Genomic DNA, 19,954 nt, shown 5'->3' with positions numbered 1-19,954 from the left:
CATCCCTTGTGGCAGCAGGAGCAGGGACAGAGAGCTGGTTGTCACAATTTCACCCATGGCATTATTCCCAATTTTACAACTCCCATTTTCTTTGAAACCCACTTTGGGGAAATGTAAAATGCTATGCAAATATTTGTCACACCAAGACAAATCAAAAGCAGTACATCAAATGAGTGGGAACTTTGGTCACACCATGAGTAACACTCTTGTGCTCTTGTTATCATTTTCCTATCCTTTACAGTAAACAAAACTCCTCTCTTCCAGCATTCTTGTGCATAACAGAATTGTGAGTGGTACCTATCTTGTAGACTACAATGATTCAAGGATACTGCACACCACCATCTCAAGTTAGGGATCAGCAGTAAATGCTGGCCTAGCCAGAGATCTCCATTTGCCTGAAACAATGGAAAAAAAGTAGGGTTAGCATGTCTAGTCCTTTGAGCATATTTGCTGTCCTGTGAGATCGAGGACGATAAAATCTTAGACTGCAATTTTCTGCCTTTTATGGTGAGGTGGGGTAAAACATTCATTTCTGGGAGGGTGACAGATGGACATCTCACCACATTCCACCTGCACTGAGTAAGGCTGCAGCAAGAAGGCACATGGTCAGTGTTCACCTCTCATTACCAATTGATAGCCTCGGTTAGGTAATTAATAACCACTTAAGGGGCACATGCCACTGTTTCTGGTGTTAACCCAGCTGTGGGCGACCTGTGTGCACTGCTTGTTGTCTCCCAGGGAAGGAAAGGCGTTCATCCCTCCTTTGGATGTTTTCAGTTTCTGATCTAGGAGCCTGCACAGGAAGTGAGAGATCAGGGAGATCTGCTGCCGAGATGACCACTCTGTTGTTGCTTCTGAGTCCCCCAAAGTCAACTAATGAACCTTTCCCTTCATTTTATGTGCCTTGGGCCATTCCACAATCCAGGACTCTGCTGGTTGTCGCTCTGACAGTAGCCACTTCCTTCCTATTGACATTGTTGACCAAAGGAGCTGTCGGTCTGTGATTGACCAATTGCTCTGCTCCCATGGAGAAGTCAACCTGTGAAAACTCATCTGCCTGATTGGCCTGAGTTCAGTGGGCTTTCCCCAAAGGATGCATCATGGGTCTCTCATGGACTCTGGAGCTGGCAGGTGAAACTATTTGCATTTTTGCAAGATTCTGCTCTTAGAATGCCAACCTAACTGGATTTACTTGCCTTCACCCCTACCCTTTGATAAGCAGAAATCTATCAATTTCAGATTTAAAATTAACAAATGAACCAGCATGCCCTATGTTCTTCAGATGTGAGTTATAGATATCAACTGCATTTTGGATGTACAATTATTCCCTTTTTTCAGATTCTTTCCCTGAGTTCTGGACTGCCCAATCAACGGAAATGGTGTCTGTCAAACCTGCCTGTATCTCTTAATATTTTGAAAACAAGGATCAAACCAATGGCTAATCTTCTAAATTCCAGGAAGTACAACCCTAGATTTGTAATCCCATCTCCCATTTTAGTCCTTGGATTCCACGTATCATTTTTGTATGCTCCACCCTCTCCAAAGCCAATGTAGTCTTGCTAAAGTCTGGGACCCATACCTATACATAATACTCCTGCTGTGATCAAATTAGCACCTTGCAGAGCTGAAGAATAGGCTTAGTCTTTTTGCCCATCATTTCTGACGTTGCTTACCTACATCGGCTCCAGGTCTCCCATAAGCTCAGTTTTAAAATTCTGACCCTCCTGTTTAAAACCGTCCACTTTATACCTTGGCAACTCCAAACCCTAACCCCCTGTAGCACTCAGATTATCGCTCAAATTCAAAGTTGCTATATAAGTTCATGTGTTGTTGGAAAATCATTTATAACACTCATAATTCAGTTGCTGACTAAATTTGCTTTTGTTGTAATTTTACACTACAGGTTAAACTGATAGTTGAAAATTATTTTGCCTCTTTCAACAGAATCAATTGTCATTGGAGTTAAAAACTCGTGTCGAGGAACTGAAGATGGAAAATGAATATCAGCTCCGACTGAAGGACATGAATTACAGTGACAAAATCAAAGAATTAACTGAGAAATTTATTCAGGAAATGGAATCTCTAAAAACAAAAAACCAGGTAAGTAACAAAAGCAGGTTTTAATAATATTGTCCTCGGAATGTGGGGTTAGCATAAACATCTATGGCACTCTTATAACAATTTATCTTCTAGCTTGTATCTTGTCAACCTTTGGAGGAATACACAGGCACATGTTAGGATGGACATAAATATGACCATGCAAAAATTAATTCCAAAAAAAACACATTGAAATATTATGTACCACCAGAGATTACTTAAATAATTAATTTAACCTTTAACTTTGGTGGGGAGTTTGGGATATATCTGAATAAAGAGAGTACAGCATGAACAATAATAAAGAGTTATCTTTGATAGGACAATATTGATTCAAAATTAAGTTCACTCAGTGGGGTGTCATTCTTTTCCAGTTCATCAGACTATTCAAACACATTAGCAGAAAGCATTTGATCCACCACCTTGTATTAATATTTACTTTTATTAAGTAAACTTTGAGGTGTGGTCCTTATGGAATCCAACTCTCAAAATAATCAGACATTGTGGTGTGCTGTAGGTTTTGAAGACTGACAAAGACAAGATTGAGATAAAGCATAAGGAAGATACAGCACTGATCCTGGATAGACATACAAAAGACATTGAAGACTTAGGTAAAAAAAAGCATGCTGCATTTATTCTTGTCTTGTGTCTTCTAATCCTACATTGTAACTAAATGTTGATTCTCTGAGTTGATAAAATTAATTAACTGACCTATTGCTTCGAAACACTACAAATCAAAATAGTGATGTAACTTGACAATGTAGTTGCAGTATTCCTATTTGCTCCTTTTGTTCTTCATGCATAAAGAATACAGTTTTACCAATCACAATATCAATAGGGCATTCAGAGGCCGGTAAGATCTTTGTTCACAGGCCTCATCTTACTTTTCATAAGCCAGTCTGCAAAAATGTGCTACTTGGTAGTCAGTTGTCTGACTGACTTTGATCCATTATTGCTACCAGAGGCTGTTCAAGCCCAGTTTGTGCAAACTCTGTGTTAACAGGTATCATTTGACACTTGGTTGTCAGAATGTGTGTGCTGAGAAGCACAAAGAACATATTTATAAGATACTGAAAGTATGCACTAGACCCTCTGGCATCTGTGAAGAGAAAGAATGGATTAGTATACTTGTCAGGCCATTTAGTGCCTGTTATGACATTTAACACTAATCTGGAACTTGACTCCATTTACCCAGCTTTGCTTCTTATTCTTTAATACCTTTGAATAAAAAGAACCTATCAAGCTCAAATTTGGAAAACCAATTGATCTATTATCTAGTACAGTTTGTAGGTGGGACCTTCTGTCATCCTTTGTCTGTGGAAGATTTTTTAATTTTACTTCTGAAAGGTCTACCTCTAATTTCTAGATTACACCTCCTAGTTCTAGACATCCCAACCAGTGGAACTCATAAAGCATTCTTGTATCTTGTATCAGCTGATCAGCAGATGGTGATGATCACCCTTGTTTATTTTCAATGTCTAATTTAGGTTCTTGTACACAGTTAAATCATAGTATAGTACTAAGAGTGTTAGAATTAACTTCACAGCATACTCCACAAAGTATATATTTTACATCTAAATTTACTCTAATTGCAGAAAGCATAAACAACCAGAAACTAATGTTAGAATATGAAAAATACCAGGAGTTGCAGCTTAAATCCCAGCGAATGCAGGAAGATTATGAAAGACAGCTCAATGAAATGGATGAGAGCAAGAGCCAAGCATTGGAGGAACTGACTGAATATTATGAGACCAAACTCCAGGAGAAGGGTAAATTTATTGAACAGGTAAGACAGAAGAAGCCCATAGATCAGGAATTAATAGGCCTCTGTATAGTTATTTTTCCTTTCTGAAAAAGTGACTAATGACGAGTAAAAATATGTTAGTCATTTGGTAGCACAGACCTAAGAATAATACTTAAGAAGAACACATTTCATCAATGTTTTTTGTTTTGTACTCATCCGGTCAATTCACATGAAATACCAAAGTAAAGGGAAAAAATAGCATTTACATTGTATGAGGAGAGGCTAATGATTGGGTGGCAAGTATCTATTCAGTGTTTAAGGCAGTGTTATGGAGAATGCACTAGTTATTGATGACTGACAATTAACTGCAAATGTTGTTTAAATTGCAAACTGGCAGATTGACTCTGATTGAATAAGGCATTACCCTGAGAAATGGACCAGATCAAGGATGTGGCCTAATTTATTGAGTTGAAACAGGAAGAGTGTGTACATGTTTGGTCTGTATATAAAGAAAAGGGCCCTACGTGTTCAAATATTTGGCATCCAGTAAAACAAAAGTGCATTATACTACAAACCTGGCTAACATCCTAAATTGGTTGGCAGCTTAAATCTTCACACATATTCTAGTTTATTTAGTAAATATTGTCCAAATTGGGACAAGCATTGGGTTGGTCAATAATTTGACTGTTGTGAATGGTGAAGTGTTGTTTAATGTGATTCATTAGGAATTGGAGCGTATGGCATACATATCGAACATCACACCAACACTGAAATGCATATACCTCATAACTCATTTGTGTGACAGACAGAATGTCTTCTTGGCATGTCAGCAGCATCTTGTTAGTAGCAAACATCAGTCATGCTACTGCTGCATAGTGGGAAATAAATTGGCTCATTCATGTTTTTAATATCATTTATTTGAAGTTTGGGTGTTAAGTTTTAAGTTAGTAGCATCTGAGTTTCATGTGTCTGAAATTAAGAAATATGTCATTTTAGTAGCTATGATGATTTCTTTTAAAACAGTTTGTGAGAAGTACATTAGAAACTTAATGGATTTTTGTTTACTTTAGGATTTTATGACTTAGCAAGGTAGACAATTGTACTACAAGGTTTTGCTAGGAATTTCTGGACTGAAAATTTTTTTTTAAGCTTACCTATAACAAAGACAAAAACCTTTTGTTTGGCTTTTACTTGGTTTTGCACAGTTTTGAGAAGTCCTTTCATGGCTTATACATGTATTGACTGGGAAAGGGAAAAAAATATATTAAACTAGATTACTTCAGAATAAGGAGTTTGTGATAGTCCCAGAACAGAAATGTTGGGATAATACCCCGAAGAAGACTTGAAAAAAAGTTTGTTTAAACTCACATGTTTGATAGCTCCTTTTCAGAGGCTCCAACCAGAAGATGAAGTCACAGTTACCTTAAACCCGTTGAGGTGTCAGAGATACTGATTCTGCTATAAATATTGTTCAAGGGTAACTGTTGGATAGAGTATATGGGATGTTGTTTTTTTTTTAAATTTGTAAAGTGATATGGACCATGCCAAACCCCCTCAAAATCTATTAAGAAGATAATCTAGATACTAACTTTATTTTTATTTTAAAGGTAATTGTAAGGCAATTCCAGATGCAATTTGATTAGTTAAACTACTGGGCATTAAGCAAAATATGCTTTATTTTTACACTACAGTTAAAAAAGAGACAAAATAAAATAAAATAATTGGCTTAACTGTAACTGTCGAAATGCTTATCAAAATAGTCTGTAATATATATTATATATATATAAACCACTACCAATTAACTGTTCCAATATAATAGCATCCATTAACACACCCTTGGCAAAAGCAAATTCAATAAAATACATTGCCTCAGATACAATTCTGGCAACAAGGAAGAGAGTCCCTGCTTTGAACTGTAACAGAGAGAGGACTAGGAGCTTCCGCATCCAGATTCAAGACCCCAGCAACTGCTGAAAGCCAAAGCTAAAAATCCTCGTTTGTGGGAGATTGATCCCACCCATTCACGCTGTTTATATTCCAATTTTTTAAAAAACCAAGGTCTCATAAGCTGTTTACTTGATTGGCTTTTGAGCTGACAGCTCAGTACTGCTGTCTCAACCTTCCTTCATTAAAACAAAACGAGGACAAATACATCTCGTAAAGCCATAGAGTTGTCACAAAAGCTGAGTTTATGGATTAATAGGATTTTGCTTTTCCTTTCTGTTTAAAACTCTTCCAATTTGGTTTATAAGTAAATTATATAGTTTATTCTATTTTATCTTAATTTTATTTGTTTAATAAACTCTAGTTTTATTGTCAAAACAGTATTTGAAACATGTGCGTTTCTGTCTTAGTGAGAGACCACCTTGTTAAAAACAAAATATGATCTATCAAGCCAGATTGCAATCTGACGTGTCAAGTAATAACATTAGGTAGGATCGAAACAAAAGTAAAATCACTAACTTCACATTTTGCTTCAACTTCTGAGTTTCCTTACCTTTTAGTTGATCTGAAATAGTCTGGGCACTTTACCTGACCCAAAATGATGGCCATCAGCCCATTCATAAGTGAGCACAATATACAGCAGGAAAGGATCTGATCAAGTTGGCTATTGCAAGATGGGTTTGAGGTACCCTATTTCTGCATCAAACCTGCACAGTGGACAAATGGCTTGGGCCCTGTGTGGGAGGTTTCTGGTAAAGTGAACCTTACAGCTCATGGAGTTGTAGGAATCCCAATGCATATACAAACCAGTGAAGGTAAGGTGGATAAGAATAGAGAATTACTGTTTTTAAAACTGTGTTGTATTTTTGTATTATTCTGTTTGCTTGACAATCTCCTTTAAATCACCTCAGCTGCAGGAAGAGTCCAGGCAACAGATTAAAGAATCTGATGAAACAAAGAAACAGATAGAAGAGGATGCTGACCGTGAAATACAGGACATTAAAATCAAATATGAACGAAATCTGAGAGACGAGAAAGAGGCAAATCTCCGGTTGAAAGGAGAGACAGGAATCATGAGAAAAAAGGTATGAGAAAGCAGAAAAGACAGGAGGGCTTATTTTCTTTTTGCATCATTTGTAAAATTTTACAAGTAAAATACTTTCAGGGTTTAGGAGGCTAGGCAAAATTTCACCCCACCCTTGTGCAATTGGAAAATGGAAATCCAGGCCTGAGTTCCAGATTATGGGTGAACCCCAGACACTGTAAATCTTTTTACCATAATCTGGCACAATGATAGAAATGTTCAGAATAAAGCAAAAAGCTTTGACATATTAATGTGATAATTCTTTTCCTGTCACAGCTTCCAAATTCACGTTTGTTTCTGTCTGTGAAAATGGCCTCAAATGATAAGAGTATCTTAATTATCTCCTTCATTTCTTCCTTTCTCAGTTTACCAGCTTGCAGAAAGAAATTGAAGACAAGCAGGGAGAGATTGAGAAGTTGAAGAGTGAACACCAAAAACTGCATGGAGTTATCAGATCACTGGAGAAAGACATCCAAGGACTCAAGAAAGAAATCTTAGAACGTGATGAAACTATTCAGGACAAGGTCAGGCAATGAGGAGGTGGTTGGCTGATATGTCAGTGGTAATTATAGACACACAGGGAAAATAGATTAAAACAATGGAATGAATAATTCTGCAGAAAAGTACATGTAGACCAATTAACCTGCTAATGTTGGAAAAAGGAACTAGATATTAAATTGTGTAATTTTGCAATTTATAAGTGACTTATTAAAGTTTATAAAGCAATATGTGGTAAAATGAATGATAGGAATGAATTTTCTGACTTCTTTTCAGTATGTTTTAACATGACTTGGTTGAAGTGGAGGGCACAAAAAAGAACAGGTGGCTAGCTCGTCCCCCTGCTCCACCCTAAGTTGCAGGTGTGGGTAAGGCATCAGGCAGCCCGCATGCCTTTAGGTCCATAGAGGAATCAATCAAACGTTCACAAGCTATAGGAGCAGAATTAGACCATTTGGCACACTGAGTCTGCTCTGCCATTCACTTATGGCTGATATTATGGATGTTAATGTTCTGCCTCCACTGCAATAATATGTGCATCCGGGAAAGACTGCGAATTTGCGAAACAGCTGGTGTTGAAAGTTGTGAAGGAAAGGGGTGCCTGCACTTTGCACCCCAGCAATCTCTAAATTCTAGCCTCCACTGCATTCCCTCCCTAATTTGAAGGTCCCTAACCCTTCTTAAGCAATGTTCCCAGACTTATCTTTAAGTGTGCGGGAAACCTTACAAATTGGCGAAAAAAACAGCAGACCTTAGGATTGGGACCACTTTAGATTTCAGCAAAGGCGAGGAAAGAGATTGATTAAGGGTAGGTAAATAGAATACAAAAGTAAGCTTGTGGGGAACATACCAACTGATTGTAAAAGCTCTTATCAGTATGTTAAAGGAAAAGATTAGTGAAAATAAATGTAGTCAGACGCGGGGGAAGTTATAAAGGGGAACAAAGAGTTTGCAGACACGTTAAATGCATGTTTAAGTTCTGACTTCACAAAGGTGGATGCAAAAAAATCCCAAAAGTATTGGAAAACACAGGGTCCAGTGAGAGAGAGTAATTGAAGGAAATTGGTATTAGTAGAGAAGTGGCGTTGGGGATTTAGGTGGGATTAGAGGCCAATAAAACCTGAAGGCCTGATAATCTACATCCCAAAGCACTCAAGGAAGTGTCGCTAGAAATAGTGATCATCTTTCAAGATTTTGTAGATTCGGAATAATCAATTCCTATGGATTTAAGGTTAGGTAATATAACCCCATTATTTAAAAAAAAGCTATTAGAAAGAAAACAGGGAATGATAGACTAGTTATCCAGACATTGATAGTGAGGAAATGCTAGAGTTCATTATAAAACATTTAATAGCAGAGAACTTGGAAAAGAGGGTCAGGATCATTCAGAATCAGCATGGATTTATGAAAGGGAAATCAGAAATATTTGTATCATCAATAGTCACAGGTGAGGTGCCGGAAGACTGGAGGTTAGCTAACATGGTGCCACTATTTAAGAAAGGTGGTAAGGAAATGCCAAGAACTATAGACCAATGAGGTAAAAACAATGATGGCAGATGCTGGAAACCAGATTCTGGATTAGTGGTGCTGGAAGAGCACAGCAGTTCGGGCAGCATCCGAGGAGCAGTAAAATCAACGTTTCGGGCAAAAGCCCTTCATCAGGAATACAGGCAGAGAGCCTGAAGGGTGGAGAGATAAGTGAGAGGAGGGTGGGGGGAGGGAGAAAGTAGCATAGAGTACAATAGGTGAGTGGGGGAGGGGATGAAGATGATAGGTCGGGGGTGGGGGGGAGGATGGAGTGGATAGATGGAAAAGAAGATAGGCAGGTAGGACAGGTCATGGGCACACTGCTGAGCTGGAAGTTTGGAACTGGGGTGAGGTAGGGGAAGGGGAAATGAGGAAACTGTTGAAGTCCACATTGATGCCCTGGGGTTGAAGTATTCCGAGGCGGATGATGAGGCGTTCTTCCTCCAGGCGTCTGATGGTGAGAAGCGACAGTGAAGGAGGCCCAAGGCCTCCAAGTCCTCGGCCCTCCATCTCCTCCAAGACTTCCGTTTCCCCGGCCACCAATGCCTCATTTTCACCATGGATATCCAATCCCTCTACACCTCCATCCGCCATGACCAGGGCCTCCAAGCCCTCCGTTTCCTCCTCTCCCGACGTCTCCAACAGTACCCTTCCACCGACACTCTCATTCGTTTGGCTGAACTGATCCTCACCCTTAAAAATTTCTCCTTCGAATCCTCCCACTTCCTCCAGACCAAAGGGGTAGCCATGGGCACCCGTATGGGCCCCAGCTATGTCTGTCTCTTTGTTGTCTACGTAGAACAGTCGATCTTCCGTAATTACACCTGCACTATTCCCCACCTCTTCCTCTGCTACATTGATGACTGCATTGGCGCCACCTTGTGCTCTCATGAGGAGGTTGAGCAATTCATCAACTTCACCAACACATTCTACCCTGACCTTAAATTTACCTGGACCATCTCTGACACCTCCCTCCCCTTCCTGGACCTCTCCGTCTCCATTAATGACGACCGACTTGACACTGGCATTTTTTACAAACTCACCGACTCCCACAGCTACCTGGATTACACCTTTTTCCACCCTACCTCCTGCAAAAATGCTATCCCATATTCCCAATTTCTCCGCCTCCACCGTATCTGCTCCCAGGAGGATCAGTTCCACCACAGAACACACCAGATGGCCTCCTTCTTTAGAGACCGCAATTTCCCTTCCCACGTGGTTAAAGATGCACTCCAATGCATCTTGACCACATCCCGCACCTCCGCCCTCAAACCCCACCCCTCCAACTGTAACAAGGACAGAATGCCCCTGGTACTCACCTTCCACCCTACCAACCTTCGCATAAAGCAAATCATCTGCCAACATTTCCACCACCTCCAAACAGACCCCACCACCAGGGATATATTTCCCTCCCCACCCCTTTCCGCATTCCGCAAAGACAGTTCCCTCCATGACTACCTGGTCAGTTCCACACCCCCCTTCAACCCACCTTCCCATCCTGGCACCTTCGCCTGCCACCGCAGGAATTGCAAAACCTGCGCCCACACCTCCTCCCTCACCTCCATCCAAGGCCCTAAAGGAGCCTTCCACATCCATCAAAGTTTTACCTGCACATCCACCAATATCATTTATTGTATCCATTGTTCCCGATGCGGTCTCCTCTACATTGGGGAGACTGGACGCCTCCTAGCAGAGCGTTTTAGGGAGCAACTCTGGGACACCCACACCAATCAACCACACCGCCCTGTGGCTCAACATTTCAACTCCACCTCCCACTCTGCCGAGGACATAGAGGTCCTAGGCCTCCTTCATCGTTGCTCCCTCACCACCAGACGCCTGGAGGAAGAACGCCTCATCTTCTGCCTCGGAACACTTCAACCCCAGGGCATCAATGTGGACTTCAACAGTTTCCTCATTTTCCCTTCCCCTACCTCACCCCAGTTCCAAACTTCCAGCTCAGCACTGTCCCCATAACTTGTCCTACCTGCCTATCTTCTTTTCCACCTATCCACTCCACCCTACCCCCCGACCTATCACCTTCATCCCTTCCCCCACTCACCTATTGTACTCTGTGCTACTTTCTCCTCACCCCCACCCTCCTCTCACTTATCTCTCCACCCTTCAGGCTCTCTGCTTGTATTCCTGATGAAGGGCTTTTGCCCGAAACGTTGATTTTACTGCTGCTCGGATGCTGCCTGAACTGCTATAGACTAATGAGGCTAACATCGGTGGTGGGCATGTTGCTGTAGGGAATCCTGGGGACAGGATGTATTTGGAAAGGCAAGGACTGATTAGCAATAGTCAATATGGCTTTGTCAGTGGGAAATCATGTCTTACAAACTTGATTGAGTTTTTTGAAGAAGTAACAAAGAGGATTGATCAGGGCAGAGTGGTGGATGTGATCTTTATGGACTTCAGTAAGGCAATCAACAAAGTTCCCCATCGGAGACTGGTTAGCAAGGTTAGATCTCATGAAATACAGGGAGGACTAGCCATTTGGCTACAGAACTGGCTCAAAGGTAGAAGACAGAGGGTGGTGGTGTTTTTCAGATTGGAGACCTGTAACCAATGGAGTGCACAAGGATCAGTGCTGGGTCCACTACTTTTCGTCATTTATATAAATGATTTGGATGTGAGCATAAGAGGTACAGTTAGTAAGTTTGCAGATGACACCAACATTGGAGGTGTAGTGGACAACGAAGAAGATTACCTCTGATTACAATGGGATCTTGATTAAATGAGCCAATGGGCTGAGGAGTGGCAGATGGAGTTTAATTTAGATAAATGTGAGGTGTTGTATTTTGGGAAAGCAAATCTTAGCATGTTGCTGAACAAAGAGACCTTGGAGTGCAGATTTATAGCTCCTTGAAAGTCGAAGCGCAGGTAGATAGGATAGTGAAGAAGACGTTTGGTATGCTTTCCTTTATTGGTCAAGAGTATTGAGTACAGGAGTTGGGAGGTCATGTTGCGGCTGTTCAGGACATTGGTTAGGCCACTTTTGGAATATTGCGTGCAATTCTGGTCTCCTTCCTATCAGAAAGATGTTGTGAAACTTGAAAGGGTTCAGAAAAGATTTACAAGGATGTTGCCAGGGTTGGAGGATTTGAGCTATGGGGAGAGGCTGAACAGGCTGGGGCTGCTTTTTTCTGGAGCATTGGAGGCTGAGGGGTGACCTCATAGAAGTTTACAAAATTATGAGGGTCATGGATAGGGTAAATAGACAAAGTCTTTTCCCTGGGGTCGGGGTGTCCAGAACTAGAGGACATAGGTTTAGGGTGAGAGGGGAAAGATATAAAAGAGACCTAAGGGGCAACTTTTTCACGCAGAGGATGGTACCTGTATGGAATGAGCTGCCAGAGGATGTGGTGGAGGCTGGTACAACTGCAACATTTCAGAGGCATTTGAATGAGTATATGAATAGGAAGGGTTTGGAGGAATATGGGCCGTGTGCTGGCAGGTGGGACTAGATTGGGTTGGGATATCTGGTCGGCATGGATGGGTTGGACTGAAAGGTCTGTTTCTGTTGTACTTCTCTATGACTCTATGACTCTACTATTGACAAATCTGCTGGAATTTTTCAAGGATGTAACAGTAGAGTTAATAAGGGTAATGTGATTTATTTGGACCTTCAGAAGACTTTCAATATGGCCCCACATAAGAGATTAGCATATAAAATTAACGTACTTGGGATTGGGGGTATTGTACTGATATGTATACAGAACTAGTTGAGAGACAGGAAACAAAGAGTTAGGTCTTTTGCTGGCTGGCAAGCAGTAATTAGTGGGGTACTGCAGGGATCAGTGTTTGGGCCCCAGATAGTCACAATATACAGAGAGTCCTTAATTATTCTCAAGGACATTGAATGCTGGACAATCGCTGCCTGATAACATAGTTAGCTATTCATCAAGACCTTGTGATCTTGATCAGATCACCGAAATTCAATTAATCGAATGCCGGTTAATTGAGGTTTCTCTGTATATTAATGATTCAGATCGGAAAATTAAAGGTAAAATCTCCAAGTTCGCAGATGACACAAAGCTTGATGGGAAGGTGAGCTATGAGGGGCATGCAGAGATTCTTCAATGTGATTTGGACAACTTAAATGAGTGAGCAAAAGCATGACAGATGAAGTATAATGTGATAAGTGTGAGATTATCCACTTTGGTGGCAAAATGGGAAGGCAGATGATTCTCTAAATGGTGATAGATTGGGAAAGGAGGAGGTGCAGTGAGATCTAGGTGTCCTTGTACACCAGTCAGTAAAGGTAACCACGTAGGTGCAGGAGGATGAAGAAAGCAAATGGTCTGTTGGCCTTCTTAGTGAGCGAATTCAAGCACAGGTGCAGGGATGTCTTACTTCAATTGTATATGCCCTTGGTGAGATCACACCTGGAGTATTGTGAGTAGTTTGTTCAGGCCATGAGGGAGTGCAATGAAGGTTTCCCAAACTGATTCCTGGGGACGACAGTTCTGATGTGTGAAGAGAGACTGGATCAGTCAGGACTATAATCACTGGAGTTTAGAAGAATAAGGGTGGATCTCATAAAAACCTATAAAATTCTAACACATCTAAAACAGAGTAAATGCAGAAGGACGTTCCCAATGACTGAGGAGTCTAGAACCAGGGTTCATAGTTAAAGGATACCGGCTAGTCCTTTCAGGACAGAGATGAGGTGAAATGTCTTCAACCAGAGACTGGTGATCCTGTGGAATTCTCTGCCACAGAAAACAGTTGAGACAAAACATCGAATGCTTTCAAGAAAGCGATACATATAGTTCTTAAGGCTGAAGGGATCCAAGGATATAGGGAGAAAGCAGGAACAGAGTGGCCATTACTTCCTTCTGACATTGTTGAATCTACTCAGCTGTTAGCCAATTTGAATGGATAGAGCTCTTTAAGTAGGACTTCCACCATATTGTCACCGCAGGACAGCCAACTTTATGTCAGTGTTGTGCTGATTGACTTTTCAACTAGTTTTTGGTGAGGTGTGCAGGTGGTGAGGAATATGTCCTCCCCAAATCCCACCCATAAAATTCAATTCATACTGTTTAAAAAAATTGCTAAAGCAATCAGGGCATCATATTTTAAAAAATCAAGGAAATGTTCATTTGACCTTAGAATCTGAGTTATAAAATAGAATATAAGATGGAAAATATCACAAACAGTTTTGCAGTGATCTATAATAAAAGTATAATTCAAAGACTGAATAATTGATAATATATCTCACATTATCGAGCATAAAACAACAAATTATCTTGTTCCTCTGGGTGACAACATCGGAAGACATGGGAACAGGTGTAGTATTTTCTAGTTTTACATCTTCATTAATTATCTCAATCACTGTAATGTTTTTGTGTTGTTTGTCAGATTTCCATTCTTGGGTGAGCCACAATTTGCTTTAGTTATATAAATACTGAAGTAAATGTCTTGTTCTCAGTATGTTCTCCATTTTTGCCACAAACTCCATCTCCCTCCCCGTCACTGTTTCATGTGGAATAAGATTGCAATCTCAGCTTTCTACTTGACCTTAAAGTTGATCCTTAAAACTCATATTCCCTTCAACAAAGATCGCTATCTCCAACCTGTAACATCGTTTATCTTTGCTACTTCTTCACCAATCTGATGCTGAATTGTTCATGCCTTTGTCACTTCCAGCCTCAACTATTCCAATGTTTTTCTAGCCAGGCTCCCATCTCTTACAGTCTATTGATTTCAGTTCATCCATGACTGATACAATTGTCAATATTATAAAAATATTGCACATAGAAGAAAATGTACTTGCATATAGTACAGTAGATGAAACTAGATTTGAGGAAGCCAAATTTATCCAGTTTAAACCGTCACTAATTGGTATAAACCTTACTGGATAACTGCATGGATATATCTGTACACCTCAGTACAAATAGCAAATTGACCACTAAATATACTATACCAGCACCATTCTAGGTATAATGCCACATGCATAATGCAAATCTCATTGAAGCATGTTACGGTCATAACACTTGGAGTTTACAAAGGGAAATCTAAATAGAAGGTGGAGGTTAGTTGAATTTCAATTCCTGACTTAGAAAGAAATTATAACTGTACTCAGTTTCACACTTGTAAAATTAAAATTAATCTAACATTATGTCTATTTACAGGAAAAGCGGATCTATGATCTCAAGAAGAAAAATCAAGAATTGGAAAAGTTTAAATTTGTTCTGGATTACAAAATTAAAGAGCTTAAAAGACAAATTGAACCACGAGAAAACGATATAAAAGAAATGAAAGAGCAAATACAGCAAGTAAGTCTTCAGAAAACAAATGAGAACTTTTGAAATAGCTTGTATTTTTATTAAGCGGCATTTATGGGATACACCACTGCTAGATGGAGCAACAAATGCATATGTGCATAAGTTCAGTATTGTAGTGTGATATTATGTGACAATTTCATTCAGTCTTACTACAATCAAAGAGTTTAGTAGCATTCAAGAAGCACCTGGATGAATACATGAAAAGGAAAGAAACAGAGGGTTATGGATTCTGTAAGTAAAGACAGTTTTAGAATGGAAGGGAAAAATGTGTTGGCACAGGTTTGGAGATCCAAAGGGCCTGTTCCTGCGCTGTATTGCTCTTTTTTCTGTTTCTCTTTGTTCTTTAAAGCATTTAGCAGCACTTCACACATGGCTGTCATGAAGTTAGTTTCCTATTTAAATATACATTGTGCAAGTTTATTAATCATTGTTAAATTCAATTATGCATTCTCTATAACTGTAACAAAAATCTCTAAAGTGTGCTCTGCTTCCCGTTCCTTATTTATGTAAGTAGTGAATAAAGCTGGTTTCATTACTGTCCCTTGAGGAACATCACCCATATGTTTCAACAATCTTACAACAAATATCTTTTAAACACTGTTTGCTCTTTTCCATTTTTGTAGCCAGCTTGCTGCCTATGCTACTGTATTCTCAGGGATTAGTTGTCATTCCCAATTGCTCACTTCTTTCTGTTCCGCAGATTCAGGAGCTAAGAACAATTTACTGTTATTGTGCCGAGACATCATGGGTGTAATTGTGTTTGTGCAGATGGAATACAGTATCCATTTTTGTGTTGGGAACATGCTCAATTTATATTATCCCTTATGCCCTTAGTAATAAATCACCTTGCAGTAATTTAATTATTATTAGGATTGCATGCACATACAGCTGCTATGTGGTGAGCTTGGGATTTTCAATCTTATCAGGTTTTGAGGCAAGCAGTTTGAGTTGGATGGTTTGGGCTGGAAATCATGTCTGATTAACTTGATTGAATTTTTTGAAGAAGTAACAAAGAGGATTGATGAGGACAGAGCAGTTGATGTGATCTATATGGACTTCAGTAAGGCATTCAAGGTTCCTCATGGTAAACTGGTTAGCGAGGTTAGATCTCACGGAATATAGGGAGAACTAGCTATTTGGATACAGAACTGGCTCAAAGGTATGTGACCGAGGGTGATGGTAAGGGGTTGTGACCAGTGATGTACTACTAGGATCAGTGCTGGGTCCACTGCTTTATGTCATTTATATAAATGATTTGGATGTGAACATAGGAGGTAAAGTTGGTAAGTTTGCAGATGACACCAAAATTGGAGGTGTAATGGACTCTGAAGATGGTAACCTCAGAACAACAGGATCTTGATCAGATGGGCCGATGGACCGAGAAGTGGCAGATGAAGTTTAAATTAGATAAATGTGAGGTGCTGTGCTTTGAGAAGACAAATCAGGGCAGGAACTTGTACACTTCATGGTAAGGTCCCTTGGGAGTATTGCTAAACAGAAACCTTGGAGTGCAGGTTCATAGGTCCTTGAAAGGGGAGTCACAGGTGGACAGGATTGTCAAGAAAGCGTTTGGTACACTTTCCTTTATTGGTCAGTGCTTTAAGTAGAGGAGTTGGAAGGTTATGTTGCGGCAGTACAGAACTTTTGGTGTACTGCATAAAATTCTGGTCTCCCTCGTACAGGAAGGATGTTGTGAAACGTGAATGCTCAGAAAAGCTTTATGAGAATGTTGCCAGGGTTGAAGGGTTTGAGCTATAGGGAGAGCCTGAATAGTCTGGGGCTATTTTCTCTGGAGCGCGGAGGCTGAGGGGTGACCTTATCAAGGTTTATAAAATTATGAGGGGCATGGATAGGGTAAGTAGACAAGGTCTTTTCCCTGTGGTGGGGGAGTCCAAAACTAAAGGGCATACGTTTAAGGTGAGAGGGGAAAGGTAAAAAAGAGACCTAAGGGGCAACTTTTTCATACAGAGGATGGTGTGGGTCTGGAATAAGCTGCCAGAGGAAGTGGTGAAAGCTGGTATGATTACAACATTTAAAAGACATCTGAATGGGTATATGAATAGGAAGGATTTAGAGGGATATGGGCCAAATGCTGGCAAATGGGACCAGATTTATATGGGATAGCTGGTTGGCATGGACAAGTTGGACCAAAGTGTTTGTTTCCATGGTGTATATCTCGATGATTCTAGATTGCTCGGATCAGTTGAAGCAGAGGAAAAGCCACTCAGCTGAAGCAAATAATCGATTAAAACACCAACCAACCCAACCGTCCCATGGCTGAACACTTTAACTCACCCTCCCATTCTGCCAAAGACATGCAGGTCCTTGGCTTCCTCCATTGTCAGACCCTGACCACACGATGCCTGGAGGAAGAGTGCCTCATCTTCCGCCTAGGAGCCCTCCAACCACACGGGATGAATGTAGATTTCTCCAGCTTCCTCATTTCCCCTCCCCCCACCTTATCTCAGTCCCAACCCCCGGATTCAGCACCGCCCTCTTGACCTGCAATCTTCTTCCCGACCTCTCCGCCCCCACCCCCTCTCCGGTCTATCACCCTCACCTCCTTCCACCTATCGTATTCCCAGTGCCCCTCCCCCAAATTCCCTCCCCCCAACCCTTTATCACAGCCCGCTTGGCACACCAGCCTCATTCCTGAAGAAGGGCTTATGCCTGAAACGTCGATTCCCCTGCTCCTCGGATGCTGCCTAGCCTGCTGTGTTTTTCCAGCATCACATTTTTCAACTAATACACCAATTCAACACTTAGTCCATCAAGGCAGTAAGTTATTTTACTCATTGGTAATAAATAAAATGCATGTTATTTAACCATTTGGATTTCAGATAGCTGGATTCATAGGGTCCCTACAAAGCTTTGATTATTTCTACCTCTAAAGGAGTTGTCTGGCGAATAAAGGCAAAATACTGCAGATACTGGAAATCTGAAATAAACGTACAGAATGCTGGAGAAACTCAGCAGATCTGGCAGCATCTGCAGAGAAGTAAACATTTATGTTTCAAGCCCATTATGATTCCTCTTCAGAACCCAAGAGTGTATCAACTGGTTCATACTGGACTTAAAACATTAACTCTCTCTCTCCACAGATGCCGCCAGATCTGCTGAGTTTCTCCAACATACTCTGAATTTGTTAATGGGTTGTCTCTTGTAGTTGTCATGCAAGAAGATCTCAGTCGCTGGGATTATAAACTAATAAAAACTTGCATGAGAAATAAAAGCTTCCTTAAGGAAAACGTAATCATTGCTTATCAATTTCTAAACTGTTTCACTGTCCCCATTAATAGCTATTCATTCTCCTAGCCTGATTGTTATCCACTCCTTGTCTGTCCAACTGTTCTTGTCTCTCCTTGAGCTCTATTTTCATCTATCATTTACTCCTAACCCTCTTCCCCCCCCCCCCCACCCCCCCCCCCCCATCCTATCTTCTGTATATAATCCAACTTCTTCATTGCTACCATCAGTTCTGAGGAAGGGTTACTGGACAGGAAATGTTAACTCTGATTAGATGCTGTCAGATCTGCTGTTTCCAACACTTTTTTTTTGTTTCTGATTCCCAGCATCCACAGTTATTTCAGTTTTTGGTTTCTAAACGTACATGTCTCATTTATCCTTCTACAGATGGAAACCGAATTGGAGCTGTTTCATAAACATAATGCCCAGCTGGAACTTAATATTGGAGAACTCAAACAGAAACTAAAGGCCACAGAAGCAGAGATGCGTAAAGAGATGGAGAAGGTTAGATAGTGCTATGCACATGGTTAGCTATTTACAAATACACGCTAGGGCAAATGCACATATACAAACACGGCTTTGCTCATGCCAAAGAACTAGATAAATTCTAAGCTTTAGTTGTATCTAGATTGTATATTTATCAAAATGTATTTTGTAATGCATTGGAATACATTTTTGATCATTTGAGAATGTAATTTGATAATTTGGTCTCCAACTAAGCTTCTAATACCAAAGTTTCAAATTAAGAAGAGTAAGCTGCTGTATCCCTGATGTTGGTGCTTTTTTTACTTAAGGAACCTTTGAGTGTGTTCTTCCTGAACATAGGTCCTTGATTTATTGGTTGCTTCATCTGAGCTAGTCTTCTTGGCAGTGGTCATTTGTCATTGCCTTCCACTTTTTGGAACGGGGTGAGGAGGCAGGTGTCAAGTCTATTTCAGCTGGAATGAGAAATGGATCAGTTAGTTGTCATTAATCTAAACACATTGCTATCCGCCCAGCCAACTGAGTAACCATCACTTTTTAATAACACTGTAAAATATTGAATTAAATAATTCCGTGAAATGAAGCACTCATTTCTCGTTCCAACTTTCTTTATTGATCTGAATAAATCAAACCAAACCAAATCAAATAAGCAATAATGGTCTCACCCAACTGGTGATTTAGCGAGAGCCCTGCGTCATATCTTTTAGAAAAGACTCCTAAAAATGGACAGCAGCCAACCTTCACAAAGACCTAAGGTCTTGCCTACCAGGTTCTTCTGGTCAATCAGAACAGCAGTGCCAACAGGGAGACTTGGAGCCATCAGATTCCAGATCACAGATGTGTGATACTGGGAGAGAGGCCACAGAGAAGGGCTCACTGGAATGTGTGGGAAGAGGTTGTGTCTTTAGCATTGATTTGGGGTTGGCTGTCACAAGGACCACCCTTTCCTAATGTTGGGTTCCTTGATCAAGCATGAAGTATTTTACTACGAGGGACTCTTAGTAGGAATCTAAAAGGAACCTCACTTGTGCGTGTGTGTAC

At 40.6% G+C, this 19,954-nt stretch overlaps 1 protein-coding gene across 1 annotated transcript in view; it reads left to right on the top strand.

The window, feature by feature from the left end:
• The window catches only part of cfap57 (cilia and flagella associated protein 57), an 85,102-nt gene that overhangs the window by 41,417 nt on the left and 23,731 nt on the right, over window positions 1-19,954 (top strand). The window contains exons 12-18 of the mRNA XM_060829916.1: window positions 1,945-2,100; window positions 2,612-2,705; window positions 3,690-3,880; window positions 6,694-6,867; window positions 7,232-7,390; window positions 15,032-15,175; window positions 18,818-18,934. Coding sequence (XP_060685899.1) covers window positions 1,945-2,100; window positions 2,612-2,705; window positions 3,690-3,880; window positions 6,694-6,867; window positions 7,232-7,390; window positions 15,032-15,175; window positions 18,818-18,934 — 1,035 coding nt within the window. The remainder of the gene's footprint in view (window positions 1-1,944; window positions 2,101-2,611; window positions 2,706-3,689; window positions 3,881-6,693; window positions 6,868-7,231; window positions 7,391-15,031; window positions 15,176-18,817; window positions 18,935-19,954) is intronic.

Source organism: Hemiscyllium ocellatum, chromosome 9 (genome assembly GCF_020745735.1).
Source record: "Hemiscyllium ocellatum isolate sHemOce1 chromosome 9, sHemOce1.pat.X.cur, whole genome shotgun sequence".
In the NCBI taxonomy this organism is placed as follows: Eukaryota; Metazoa; Chordata; class Chondrichthyes; order Orectolobiformes; family Hemiscylliidae; genus Hemiscyllium; species Hemiscyllium ocellatum.
This window is presented reverse-complemented; position numbering and strand designations above follow the sequence as displayed.